Below are 14,600 nucleotides of genomic sequence, written 5' to 3' on the forward strand. Positions count from 1 at the left end.
ACTAGAGGGGCGCTTGGGATGTGAGGGATGAGCTGAGATTTGGAGGATGTCGGAAACCCTAACCCCAACCCTGGGCCTCCGTGAGAGGAGCGGACCCACCACCTGTCCTCGCACACGCTCTGGTTGACCTCGATCCCTTGGAGTGTGGCTACGATGGCCCAGCAGAGGGGCGGGCGAGCCCTGGGCACCAGTGCGCAGGGCAGTCACCGTCCAAGCAGAACACGGACACTTCCACCTAAGCCGACGAAACCACGTACAGGAAAGCCCTCGGTCAGCTCTGAAACTGGCTGTCGGCGCTCCCACCCCGCTGCTCCCCAGCCCCGGTCCCCGCTGTCACCTGCCCCTCAGCTCCGGCAGCTGCTGTATCGCCTCGCCTGCTGAGCTGGTCAGTGTGTACGGGAGGGAGGAAGACTTGCTTCCCCCACCTCGGCAGCATCCTCAGTTACCCGTGAGCGGCGTGGCCTGCGGGTGCCCGCCCCTCCTCAGGCTTTGCCCCAGATTTAGCAGGTGGGGACCTAATCCCACCGAGGAGGACAAGCAGGGACACTCAACAGGCAGGGAGGAATGTTCAAGTGCCAAGATTTCTCTGACTTCCGCTCCCCAGGCGCAGGGAGGGACAGCCTTACTCTGTGTCCCCGAATGCAGAAGCGCCATCTGCCCCTTTCCTTCCCAGCTGCATGGGGGCGGGGCCCCCCTCAGGCCCACCTGCCCGTCACACAGCCCGTCACTGTCGTCACTGTCGCTTAGGAAGGGAGGGCCCAGGACAAACATCACCCTCAACTTCAAAGGAGGGTAAAGTGCCCGCCTGCACCTCCCAGGGAAATGCCGTCTGAAATGTGGCTCAGTCCTAGGAGGCCTGTTCGTTTGTCCCGCCTGCTAAATAGCATGTATTCTGCTAAGTGAAAGGGAGGGTTTTTCCTTTTTGCTTATTGTAAGACATTTATTAGTAACACAGGATAATCAGCCATGGTGTTACACTCTTCCATACATAAGGATGCTTGAGTTTTTCAAAACTCACAAGTACTGTGGGAAAGAAGAACTGAGAAACCAAGAAAAACTCAGGCATGTGGACCCCCCATGTGGGTCATAGGCTCGCATGCGATAAGCTGCATGTAAACCCAGGGCGGTGGACAATGCATACTTTAATTTTAAAAGCCAATTTCTGTTTCCGTAAAAAAGGGAACTGATCAGTTCCACAAACACATATGTCTGTGCAAACTCTTTCCAGAACAGCCTCCTGTGCTGCACCCTGGGTCTTAGCTCCCCCGGCTCCCCCAGATAAACCTGAGCAGCAGAGGCTGCTTCGGCCGCAGGCTCTGCTGCTCGTGTGCACGGTGCCTCCACGCGGACCGAGGAGAAACGGCTTCCTTCCAGCTTCAAGCTGACTCATGGGGGAAGAAGTGGAAGACGGCGGTGACGAATTAGTGTTGCTGTGCGTTGCTGCCCTCGCCCACAGTGGCCGTGGCAGGGGCAGGCCGGCCTCACACCACCCTCAGTGGGTTGGCCACACGGCCCAGGAAGTGGAGGGCAGTGGAGTCTTGGTCATAGACGGCAAACAGGAACGGGCGGTTCAGGGTCACCTCCAGGGCCCCGGGGCCCGCCGGCTGCTGGGCAGACTCTGCGGGCGGCTCTCCCTGGTCTGCTTTGAGTTCGAACAGGATGCTGTTCATCACCTGTAAAGCAGCAAGCGTTGGGGTGGCTCCTGCAAGCTCCGCAGGGCCCAAGGATGGCTGTGCAGAGCTGCCCACAGGGGGTGGTCCCAGCTTGCTGGGGGGATGCCCAGTGCCGGCGTGTCCCCAAGGACTCTCACTCAGCGCAACGTGATGGCTCCTCCCTAAAGTGTCCCTCGTATCTCCCTCTCCACCTTCCACCTTGCTGTCCTGGTGGGATCCCTGGCCCCTCCACTCTGGCCCACTAGCGTTTGGGTGATCCTGCTCACTTAGCACAGGGCGCTCTGCCCCCCAACAGTGGTCTCTGAGGCCAGGACTGGGAGTGACCCTCTTTCTCCGAGCCCAGAGCCCAGAGCCCAGAGCACGCAGCTGCATTGTCCCATGTGGCAGTGGGACAGTGTGTCCACAGTGGGGTGTTTCTCTAAAGCCAGGAGCTGTCCAATAAGGCTGGCCCTTGGCTTGGGGGCACTTTCCTAGTCCCCACACTGCTGTGGGATCTGGGGAGGACCCCAGGCTGGGCAGAGCCACAAACAGGGTGGGAGGGGTTTGCTTCTCTCCACCTGTCTCGGGAAAGCCCCAGAAAGCTTTGGTCACATCTCTTCCACCCTGGGTGCACACCCACTTGGCCATGTTTTCCTCTCCCTCCTGCCCTAGACCACCTTCCAGAAGCTTCCTCTGTGTTGCTCCCATCACACCTCCTGCCCTGGGAATGCACAGTTCCGAGTCAGGCACGGGCCTCACGGTACCTGTCCGACTCTGAGTTTGTCACTGCTGATTTTGTACAGGTTTGCCTCGGGGCCCAGCAGGGTGGGCAGCTTGGCCTGGGCGAGCAGTTCCTGCAGATCGTAGGACCCTCGCAGCACCAGCTGGGGCATGGTCAGGTGGATGGCCCTGTGGACATGACCCACAGTTAGGAAGGGCCCAGGTGGCTCCCACGGTGAGGCCTGGGCCCCCCACAGAGGGCTCGCTGAAGGCCCAGGAAACCCGCTGGCACGTGTCCCTGCTGGAGATGATGGTGATGGTTGTACCACAATGTGAATGTACTTGATGCCACTGAACTATACATTTAAAAATGATTGAAATGCTAAATTTTATGTCATATGTCAACACAAAAAAAAAGACAAAAAAATAGTTGAGCCCTGGCCAGTTTGGCTCAGTGGTTAGAGCATCACCTGGCACACTGAAGGGTCGTGGGTTCAATTCCCAGTCAAGGGCACGTACCTGGTTTGCAGGTTCCATCCCCAGCCCTGGTCAGGGCACCTGCAGGAGGCAACCAATCGATGTGTCTCTCTCACATGGATACTTTCTCTCCCCCCCCCCAACTCTCTCTAAAAATCAATGAATTAAAAATCGGTGAGAATTAACAAAAGAAAAAAATGAAAGAGTTGACCCCTTAAAGCAGACTTCTGGGCCCCCTGCTCTGCACCTGGCGTGTGGGCCAAGTCTGCTGCCCCCGTGGAGAAAAGCTGCTTCATTCTCATCACCATCAGAAAGACAGGCAAATGACTGAGCAGCCAGCCAGGGGTCCTGGAGTCAAGGGAAGCTCCCCGAGAAGGCCCCCAGGTCTCTCAGGGGGGTCCAACCCTTCTGGGAGGTCAGCCCCCAAGAGGCACTTAGGACCCAGCAGATGGTCTACGTGTCTGGGTCGGTGTCAGAAAGGTCCCTGCTCAGAGTGGGCATTGGCATGCACTCTGACCCCCCCAAACGGGGTTCATATAAGCCCGAGGAAAATCACCTCTCCTGCCCCAGGACTATGGTACATCAGCCAACCAAGCACCGGTCAACAGACCGGTGGAGGTGAGGATGGGTGTGCAGGAGCAGCAGAGGCCACCACGGCCTGTCCCTGCTCTGTGCCCAGGGCTCAGCCAACACCAGCACCCCATGCCCCCCACGTCCCCTCCCGCCCTGGGCAGAAGGACCGGCACAACACCCCCTTTCCAGGGGAGCAGCTGGGAGGTTCCGAGCAGTTCCCCAGGGGCTGTACCGGGGAGACAGGTTCTTAGTCCAGGTCATGAAGTCACGCTGGAAGGTGAGGGCCTCAACCTCCTCCAGGGCTGAGGCGAGGTGGGGCTGGATCAGCAGCAGGCCAACGTTCTTGCTGAGGGGCACCTGGGTCATGGAGAGGTTGTTCCGGGTGTCCCTCCAGTGCTGGAAGGTGCCCATTCCCGAGAGCATGGGGACGGAGACAGAGGTGGTATTGTCCACCCAGAACTCCTGGAGGCTGGGCAGCAGGGAGAACCCCTTCATCTGGCCTGGGGACCCAGACAGAGAACAAGGGAAGAGTCAGCCTGGTTGGCAGGCATGTGGGCACAGGGAGGGCCGTCTGCCCAGCTGAGGGGCAGGGGCTGGGCTGGGTAGGCCTAGGGGACCGACCCCAAGGCCTGGCTCCTGCCCTCCCTCCCCAGCACACCCGAGCCACTGCTCTTTCCCGAGGGCTGGTCAGGTCCTCTTCCTGCAAAATCCAGCCATTGTGACTTTGCTCAGGTAACAGGGATGGCCGATGGCAAAGACGCAGTGCAGCCAGGCACCAGCCTGAGACTGTGACCTGTCACCTTACTTAAGGCCCATAAGGACACCAGAGAGCTCAAGGAACCACCCCACTAGTAACCGATGAGGCAAACTGCACCCAGATCTGTTCTGGCCAGAAGCTTGTGGTCCAGCATGCTGACTTTGTGTTGTTTTGTGCTTTATATTAAAATAAAGTTTACTTCTTTAGGGCAGTTTTAGGTTCACGAAAGAACTAAGAGGCAGGTACAGAGACTTTGCATGTACCTGCTACCCTGCACACACAGCCCCCCTCACTGTCAGCACCCCCCCCCAACAGTGATGAGCCTGCAGAGTCCACAGTTTACATCAGGGTTCATTCTGGGTGTGGTACATCCTATGGGTCAGGACAGTTGTGCGATGACATGTGCGCACCTCTGTAGTGTCACACAGGGTGGTTTCACGCCCCCAAACATTCTGGGTGCACACTCACTTTCTGATCTTCATACAGCACCAGCTGTGACAGATTGAAGGTGTCCTCCAGAGTCCCTTCTCCCTTTCTTAGTCACAGAGGGAAAGCTGGACTCACCCCCCAGGAATGAAGGCTCATTTCTCAGAACCCCTGCTGCTGGGGACAGACCTACGGCTCAGCTGCGCCCAGCAGGTTTGAGCTGATGTGCTATGTGCACCCCCTGTGATGGGCCTGGGGGGGTGCACCCCCTGTGATGGGCCCGGGGGGGTGCACCCCCTGTGATGGGCCCAGGGGGGTGCACCCCTTGTGATGGGCCTGGGGGGTGCACCCCCTGTGATGGGTCTGGTAGTCAAGCTTCTACCCCGACGTCCACTGACACCCCTGCCCCCCACAGCCCTCCCACTTGCCTTGAAAGGCCCATTCGTGGTGTTTCTGGGAAGAAAAGTGAAATTGAGGAAGAGATCACCAAGCAGCCCCTGGCACTGACTGGGGAGGCTGAGCAGAGGTGACTTAAAAAGAGTCACCTTCCCTCTCACTGAATCAGGTCCCCGGGCCGGGGCGGGAGTAGGAGGGACAGGCTCCCTGGCAGGAGCGAGCAGCCCGGCTTTGCTGTCCCGGGTCTGTGAGAAGGGAGAGCGGCCCTGGCACCTCCTGTCTTCTGTACCCAGAGCGCTCTGGGGGTTGACAAAAGCAGCTCGAGCACGGGTGTGGGAGCTTCGGGGCTACCCTTTCCGACAGCAGGGAGGGACCTGAGAGCATCGTGCTCAGTGAAACAAGCCAGCCAGAGAAAGACAAGTGCCACACGATCTCACTCATATGTGGAACCTAATGAACAAAATAACCGATGAACAAAATAGAGACAGACTCATGGACACAGAGAACAGACTGACAGCTGCCAGAGGGGTGGGGGGTTGGCAGGCTGGGTGGAGAAGCTGAGGGGATTAAGCCGAAAAAGCCAAAAGCCTCATAGACGACAGTGTGGTGATTACCAGAGGGAAAGGGGGGTGGCAGGAGGTAGGAGAGGGTAAAAGACGGTAAAGGGAATAAACGGTGACCGGAGACTTGACTTGGGGTGGTGAGCACACAATATATTACACAGATGATGGATTATAGAATTAGGCACCTAAAACCTATATAATTTTATTAACCAATGTCACCTCAATAACTTCAATTTAAAAAAAGAAGCTTCGGTGGCCTTCCTGCCATGCACCCCTCAGGAACCACCAGGCCCAGCAGGAGACTTTTTCATTTAGAGAGAAAAAAAGTACTAAATTTTTTCCACCAACAAACTAAAACAAACAGACCCTGGAACCTGGACCGAGGGGGCTGCCCTCTCCCCTCTTCTCATCTGAAAGTACCATCCTGGTCCGGAGATTAAGTAAATCTCTCAAGGTTAAGTCAACGGATGTCGGATGTTGTGGGACCCGCCAGGGCCAGCACGTGGGCTCGAGGTGACAGGAAGTGCTGGGCAAAGGGTGCCTGGAGCTCACAGGTGTCCAAACTGCCTGTCCCAGCTGTGCACTGAGGCCGCTGTAGCAGGACATTATGACTAAAAGAGGACTTGGAGCTCCCTTGAGCTCGAAGGGACACGGCCTGCTCATTTCATAAAGGACACACTGTGGAGGGCGGGAAGGGGGTGTGCACCCCCATCTGATGGACACTGAGGCAGGGAAAGCTTAGGGTGCGAGATCAGAGGGCTGGACCACGGCGGGCTGGGGAGGCGCTCGGATTTCTGCGTCCTGGGCGAGGTTTGCCTTTCCCTACATGTCCCCCTTCTCTCTCTCGCCTTCCTCAGCTCTGTCCTCTGGAATCATGGGGACAGGTACTTTTCCAAAGCGAGGCCGCATTTCTGACACCAGTGGCTCCCTGGCTTTGCCTTGTGGGGGCCACGGCTTTCTCAGTGAGCTGTTCTCCCGGGGCCCCCCTTAGGGATGGCACGCCAACCCACGGCCCCCTGTGCCCTCCGCGGGTGGCTGTCCTCCGCTGAGGGCCCCGTGCCGGATTCTGCTCCGGTGACCTGTGGGAGCTGGGACCCGAGCAACCCAGTCTGCCTTCTTCTTTCTGCCCCAAGGGCAGCAGGAGGTCCTTTCACGGGTCAGGTTTACAGAGTGAAGTTATCAGACTGGTCCTGCCTCTTTAACCTCTCCCCCCACAGCTCTGTCTTCAGGGGCTGGCTTACTAGGCTCCCTGTCCCCCAGAGGCTGCTCATCTTGAGTGACCCTCATCAATGTCCCTCAGACGCAGCACTCCCAGCCCACCCATCGACCACAGAATTTGCCTGGACGGTTGCAAAACCTCCCAAGGACCCTCCCGTCTCCAGTGCACACAGCAAAGGTCATTGGGACGACCTCTGGGCAGGACGCTTGCCCACTTGGCCACCTGCCACCAAAGAACTCTAACCTTCCCAGTAGCACATTCCGAGTCTCAAAATCTGGCCCTGACCCATCTTTCCAGCCCTGCCTTCCACGGGCCCTCTCTCATCCTAACATCCTGATCTCATCCCTCACCCTGAACTTGGCCACCTTGACTCGCAGGTTTACCTTCCTGGAAGCCCTGCTCCCCTTGTCACCCCCAAGCCTTTTGTCCGCTCCCCAGTGACCCCTCCTCCGAGTGCTCCGAGCCTCCCGGAGCACCTTCATGGAGGACTTTTACCTGCAGCTGTGTGGCCGAGGCATTTGCCCACAGGATCTGTCTCCCCCATTGAACTTCAACAACCTGGGGTCGGGGCCCATGCATCCCTCCCACCCGGCCCCTCTGACATGCCCAGCTCAGCACCCCGCAGGCAGCGAGTTCTCAATGATTATTGGGTGACTGAATGAGCAACCCAAGTAGTGGGGGTTGCTTCTTAATAGCCGTCCCAACGTGAAAGTGATTTAAGCAAAGAAATCTGTTATTTTTACATAGGATAGTGACCTTTCAAGAGACAGGAACCCTCAACCTTCTCAAGAGACAAAAACCCAGCCCTTCTAAGAGAGGAGCTGGGCCGTGGGGGTCAGGAGATGTGGGTTCGGATCCCAGGCCCTCCGCTCATGGCCGGGCCATCTCGAGCAAGTCACTTTGTCCCCCTGCATCTCTATTTCTTCACCAGTAGCAGCTCTTCACTGCACACGGGGAATTAAAGGATGGGAGTGGCAAGAGGCAGCACAGTCGCTGCAGAGACAGGGCAGCCGGTGGGCAGGCGGACGCCCAACCAACCCTCATCCAAGGAGCCCAGTGGGCCAGCCACTCCTTCTTCCCTGAGGGTGGCCCCAGGTACTGCGCCATGTCTGCCCCCCTGCCCACCTGCAAGGCCGAGCCCTGCTCAGCTGAGATGTTGGACATTAGGGCCATGGAGACAGAGAGCCGCCACCCTCTGGCACCAGCCGGGGGGCAGAGCCCGCCCTGGCTCCGCCTTACCTTGGAAGTGGATGTAAGCGTTGAAGAGCAGGGAGCTGTCGGGGCTGCCTTCCCTCAGGGGCCTGCCCATATTCCACCCGGTGGCGGCCTGCATGAACCTGTTGATCAGCTCACAAGCGAGGTTTGGGTCCCTGGACAGGTCGAGAGAGCGTGGGAGGGTGACGGGGGCGAAGGGAGCCAGGCCCTGCACGAAAGGCCACTTCAGGCGCAGGCCATCGTTGGTGAACAGGCCCACCACGGTGGACAGGCGCAGCCTGGCCGGGTGGCCAGCCCTGTCCTGCAAGACCAGAAGGCCCTGAATGGCCTGCAGGGTCGAGAGGACCTTGTGACCATCCAGCTGGGAGGTGCAGCTGAGATCCTCCCCGGGGACGCCCAGGAAAGTCTGCAGTCTGCTGGCCGTGGTGCCCAAAGCTCCCAGGTAGAAGGAGGTCAGGGTGCCAAAGAGAGCCGTTGGGGAGAGGATGGCCACGCTGTCGTCGGTCTGTGTCTCGGTCAGCATCTTGTACATGCGGAAGCCCATGAAATTGAGGAGCATCCCCACCATGGTCACCCGCATCTTGTCTTCACCCCGGAGCTTCTGGGCAGCCAGCACTAGCTTCTCCCGCAGGCTCTCTTCGTCTACTGGGGGCACCTCGTTCTGAATGGGGAGAGGCGTGAGGGTTTGGTCTTTGGGCGTCTCCCCATTGGGCTTCTCCAGCTTTTCGCAGGTGCTCTTGCTGTAGACAAGGAGGTGGAAGGGGTGTATATAGACCCGGTCAGCAGTGGGCAGGCCAGCCCAGGCCAGCAGACAAAGCATGGTGGCCCTCAGGCCCACACCCGCAGGACGCATCTCCGACGGGCACTCGCTTCTGCAGACCCTGAAACAGTTCACGGAGGGTGAGAGGTGATTATTGAGTGCCCTCTAGCCAGACTTGTTCCTGTGCCCCCTGCAGCCTTTAGCTTGAAGAGACCCACCGTGTCTGCAAATTTCAACAAGAAGAAATAGATTCAAAGGTCCATAGAAAACATCTATGATCCAGGCGCAAAACGCCCGCTCACGGGCTGAGGCGAACTTTTGCAGGGTTTTGTTCCATGTTCTGTTGCATTTTTATAATGGTGGGCATGTCCCTTCCTGGCTACATAGTCCTCATAGAAAGATCGAGTCATCAGGGAAAACTGTGGACCCCGCAGGTAAGCAAGCCCCCTCCCCGCTTTGCACTGGCGACCGGCACAGGCACGGTTCAGGTGACGCGATTTCATGGGTCATTTCCAAGGCGGGGGCTGCTCTCTGCTCTCAGCCGTGATCGGCTCCCTGCCCCGAGGGGTCTCGGTCAGCAAGCAGCGGGCAGCAGGCAGCAGGCAGCCGGGCATCCAGGCCCCATGGGTGCTCCTGGCAGTGTGTCTGGCCTGATGCCCACTTCCTGCGGGTCTCTCCTCCCTCACCCCAGCTTGGTCTCCCTCTTCACCAGTCCCTCCTTCTCAGTGTCCCTGCTCCTGGTGGCCCCGTGGCTCCATGAAAATGGTGAGGGTGGCTGCTAACACTTACAGAATGCTTAACACCCCCAGGCACCGCATCACCCTCTCTAATCTTTACCACAGCCCTCCCCTCCTGCTGCGGCTTTCTTTACACCCGGTTCTAGCTTCAACTGTCCCTCCACGCCGGGCACTCTGAACTCTCCCCGCCCTACTTTCCTTCGCCATAGCCCCGATCGCCTTGCACCACTGTATCTTTTCTGTTTCTGTTTGTCTGTCTATTATCTTTAGTGCTTATTGCCTATGCCCTCCCATGTGAATGCAAACCCCACGAAAGCAGGGTTGTTCCCTGACATATACCATACCCCCCCCCCCCAAAGTGCCTGGGACATAGTAGCTACTTGATAAGTAGTTGTTAAATAAATAAATTAATTAATGTTGTTTTGCAGAGGAACAGAGAGGTTTAGTGACTGGATCAAGGTCACACAGCCAGTAAGAGACAAAACTAGGATTCAAACTCAGACCCCTTGAAGCCGCAGTCCACACATAAGAGCACCAATCTATCATGCCTCCTGAACAAAATAATAAGAATTTGCTTTTTGAGTTTATCTGAAAGTTTAGAAAGCACTTTCATGTCCTGCTGCTCTTAATTGACACCCTAGTCCATGAGCAAGGCAGGCAGGCATTGCTCTTTGTCCCATTTATAGAAGACAGTAATGAGCTTGATTGTACAGGTTTTGAGCCCAGGACCCGATACAGCTCTGCTCTAGGGGGTTCAGGGAGACGTGGGCCACCTCTCACCTGAGCCCTGTGCGGACACAGCCCTGGACCACCTGAGCCTGACCCCACCCCTCCCCCAGCTCCGTGCCTGCACAGCAAGGCTGTCCCTTCTGGCTGGAAGAGGACCTGATGGACTCCTGGCCACCACGAATCTGGTCCTGTGCCCGCCCCAGAGGACACAGCCCTGCTCACGGGGAGTGGGAAGACTGACCACCCTGCAGAGAGCGAAAAGGGTCAGGTCCCTGGTAGGAGCCAGGGTGGGGCCGAGGGGAGAACAGCCCAGGTCTGGATGCCTGGTTGGACCGGAGGCGAGCGGCATCTTTTGGGTCTTCAGCTGTAACATCCCCTGCAGCGCAGGGCACCACTGTCCCCTGGCTCCTGGCTCCTGGCTCCTGGGTGCTGGTCAGCTATCACCTTCCAGCAGGTCTGTCCCCTCCCCACAGAGTCCCAGTCTTCTAGGCCCAGCACACAACTCAGCTGCCCTGGGAGAGCCGGGAGGGGCTGGGGCTTAGGGTGTGTGTGTGAGGAGGAGCTCCCAGCTTACCTTCTGCTTCAGTCTTCAAAACAAGGACCTTTTGCTTCAGTCCCCAAAACAAAGACCTCCAACTTCAGTCCCCAAAATAAGGACAGCCTCTTCCTCGGGTCCTATTTATATCTGAGGGGTGGGGATGGAGCAGTTCCCAGACTGGGAGGAGGGGTTACATCACCATGGGGGTGGGGGCTCAGGCAGCCAGGCCTGACCAGGGGATGGAAACCAGAGGGACGCTCATGCTGGGACAGCTTCCAGGAAGTCCGGCTGATCGATGGACACTCGCTGCTGAACAGAATGAGCTGGGACGCCGCTGGTTACACATTTACTGAGGTTCCCCCGAGCTGGGGCCACGATCATCAAACGCAGAGCCTCCCGTGTGGGTGTGTGAGGTGTCTCTGACCCAGCGTGATGGCTGAGGGCAGCCACCAAGCCCTCTGACCGAGCCCCCTGGGGGTGCGCTTCTGAGAGGCCCTGCCATGTGCCCACGCAGGTGGCCTGGGGTGACTTCTGACCCTACAGCCCTGAGCAGCTGGCTCGTTGGTTGGCCCTACAGCCCTGTGAGGCTCCCTGACAGGCGTGGAAACAGCCACCCGAGTGAAAGCACCTTGTAGAGCCTCGTGGTGTAGCTGGGGAGCCGGCTGGACGCTAACAACGGTCCAGCCAGATGGAAAGGCGCCAAAAAATGCTTCCAGGCAGAGGGAAGGGACAGTCCGTTCAAGCAGGGGAGCTTTCAGGGAGAAATGTCATTGCAGTCAAACCCTGAAGGAAGAATAAATCGGACTTGGAAGCTGAAGAGGGATTTTTAGAGGCAGCAGCTTGTATGAGAGACAAAGCGGTGGGGACGCGTGGGATCGTGTTGGGGACACCCAGGCCCAGGTGCCAGAAGGGAGGACAGTGTAGCAGCAAGATCGCTCTGCTCCCTGGTCCTGCCCCCAGAGTTCCCCTGGACACAGCTCTGGCCAAACTCTCCAGGAATTGGGGTTTACACACACGATGAGACTTACTTGTCACCCCAACGGGGACACGTGAAGTGAGTGGCGTAGAGAGGAGAGACCCTGGTTGGAGCCTGAACACCACGCTTGGAGGTCAAAGCCGGGGCCACGAAAGGGAGGGATTGAAGATGCCTGAGCAGGGCTTTTAAAAACTTACTCTGATAACGACACTGTGACAGGAAGGCTGGATGAAAGACGGAGAAAGGTCCCCAAGTCAGGCGACCGAGACAGTGATGGAACCATTAACCAAGAGCTTTGGGGAAGGAAAGCATGGAGCTGGGTTGTGGACGGTCTTTCGAAACCTCTGGTGGAACCCAGCGGTGAAGACTCGGGGGGACGGTTCCGATGGTCAGGGGGAGTCTGGGCTGCACACAGGTGAGGGAGGCAAATCCATCGAGTCTAACTCACGGCCCTGGGTGGAGACGTTTTACCTGGGGAGACTTAGAAATGGGGAGAGGAGATACGAGGGGAACCTAGAGAGATGGGGAATGAGGAAGCAGCCTGGGCAGGGGGGCGAGATGGTTTTCCAGAGCCAGGGGTGTCATTTTGAGAAGTGAGAAGTTAGGATCGGAAAGAGGTCTTTGGGGCTGAATGACATAAAGGCTTAAAGCCACTGGAGTGGAGATGTCTCCACCCAAACATTCTTGAGGAATCATTACCACCCCCATGCCCGTGCCAGCTGCCCTGGGTGGCTGACCCAGATGCATGGGGCTCCCAGCCTCTCCCCCCAGTTCCTTCCTCTGCTCTCCTCACTTCACTGGGCCCGACCCCTCACATCATCCCACTGGGGCCTTACAGGTTCTCTCCCAGACCAACTCCTCCCTCCCTGGGCAGGCTGGTCCCTGTCTCCCTGGGGTCCTCAGATCAAAGGTTCTCCATCCTCCAGCCTCTGCCATTCCCACCCCCACCCTAGACCCAGGTCACCCTTGCCTGGTCCACTATCCGTGTCCTGTGATCCGTGTCCTTCAGTAAGTCACCTCTTCTCGCAATCCCTCCGGCCTGAGTGCCTGTCACACATTTACACATCCTGTGCTGTATTTGAAAGCAGCTTTTCAGGGATTACAGCGCAGGTCAGAGTTCCTTCTAACGGGTCCCAAGGTGGGGGAGACTCCCTAAGCTAAGACAGAAATCTCTCTCTTGATAATGGCATGGTACTGGGAAAACAAGAAAATGACCATTGTTAGGTCGGACACAACAAAAGACAGCTTCTTAAATGTTTTAGAGATTGGTGAAAGGCCCCTAATCAACTCCCAAGGCTGGCCATCAGCTGGGCGGATTTTTTATGAGAGGCTTTTAAACTCATTAGAATAAATCAGAAAATTGCTAGAGCATTTAATCAAGAATGGAAATTATTCCCAGAAGGGGTAGCCACTCAAACAGACCACAGCCTTTTGACCTAGTTCAGATTTAGGACAGTTTTCATTCCAACAGGGGCTACTGCTTGTGTGTTCGTCCATGGTGGGCGGTTAGGGACAGTTTCCCTAAATAAAGACCATGGAAACTGAGGCTCAGCGGTTAGAGCGTTGGCTTGAGCACCGAAGGGTCTAAAGACCAAAGAAAGAACCAAGAAAGAAACGGAGACAGCCGTGCTCAGAACTGGATCCAGGAACCAGCCGTGGCAGTCTGCAGAGTGAGCGGAGGCGATGTATCGGTCAGGGGTGCCCTTTGGACTGATGACCCCTGAAGGCCACATCCCCTCTGTGGGTGCTGAGACGAGGCTCGGTCTAACCAAACGGGCTTCTCACCTCCTGCCCAGCCAGCCGTCACAGGACAAACACACACAAACTCCCCCACTGTAAAGCAAAACCAAGACAAACAGGGACGGCAGCAGATGCTTTATTTATGCACGTGACGCAATCAGACTTGGAGTATACACAGGAACTGGCTTTTCATTTTTGCTTCTAGGACAAAACTTGTCTTTTCACAGGGACTGCTTCCTGCCTGGCTCAGGACTGTCCCCCATGAACACGCCTGGGGTGGGACATGTGACTGCGAAACGCATCACTTGCTGGAATTAGGGAGCAGGAGGAGCTCGCTGTCCTGTTGTTTCTGATGAGGTCACTGTCCACCACTTCTGAGTCCCCATCGCTGCTCATATGTGCCCAGAGATGGAACAGTTCCCCGGGGGTGTGTGTTCCATTCATAAAATGGACTTCTTATGAAAAGCCCATTTCTTTCTAATAAACAGCACTCTCAGTTAGCTCACCTGGGCTTTACACTCCTGGTAAATGAAACAAAATAGTCCCAGCACCCCCAGTCACTAGGAAGAATCTGCTCCCCACTTTTAGCTCTTTTAGACATCACGGGCCACCCTGGGTGGAGCCCTGAGGACTGCTGTGGTGGCCTCGGCTGAGGGAGGTGGTGGCTGCCGATGCGGATGCAGCAAGCCATGCGCACATTCTCAAGTGTCCTCAGTTTGTTTTGTGGGGTTTTTCCTAGTTCAGGGATGACCCTGGACAGGCCTGGGCACCGTTTCTTTGTTGTAAATCAGATACAGAATGCACAATTTCCAAATCCACTTCTCCACTGAGACTGTCTTGCGTTTACACCGTGGCCCCAGTGCGGCCGAACTCCATGTTTGTTTTGTCGATTGTAGTTGGGAAAAGTCTACAGTGGACAGTTCCGCTCACCAGTTAGTGAGTTTAGATAAGGAACTGCTGTCCCAATGGGAAAATGTTGTCATACTTTTTCTAAAGAAGCTCTGTAGTTGTAATGATAGACGTGTTGTCCTAGTGGGCCAGAGGAGCTACCTCTTGCAAAAACTGAGCTCTAGAAAAAAAATATTTATTTAATGATCAGTTCTTCCTCTATGGAAAATATTG

General features: G+C 56.7%; 1 protein-coding gene across 1 annotated transcript; it reads right to left on the bottom strand.

Annotated features, from left to right (window-relative positions):
• Nucleotides 1-1,107: 1,107 nt before the first annotated feature.
• AGT (angiotensinogen) lies at nt 1,108-11,364 on the bottom strand. Its single transcript, XM_081124111.1, has 5 exons — nt 10,799-11,364; nt 8,023-8,879; nt 3,655-3,922; nt 2,417-2,561; nt 1,108-1,673 (listed from the first exon to the last, which is right to left on the bottom strand). The coding sequence occupies exons 2-5, from the start codon at nt 8,849-8,851 to the stop codon at nt 1,482-1,484; spliced, it is 1,434 nt and encodes a 477-aa protein (XP_080980237.1). The 5' UTR covers nt 8,852-8,879; nt 10,799-11,364; the 3' UTR covers nt 1,108-1,481.
• Between the last annotated feature and the right edge of the window lie 3,236 nt (nt 11,365-14,600).

This window comes from Miniopterus schreibersii (genome assembly GCF_964146895.1).
Source record: "Miniopterus schreibersii genome assembly, chromosome: 21".
Classification (NCBI taxonomy): Eukaryota; Metazoa; Chordata; class Mammalia; order Chiroptera; family Miniopteridae; genus Miniopterus; species Miniopterus schreibersii.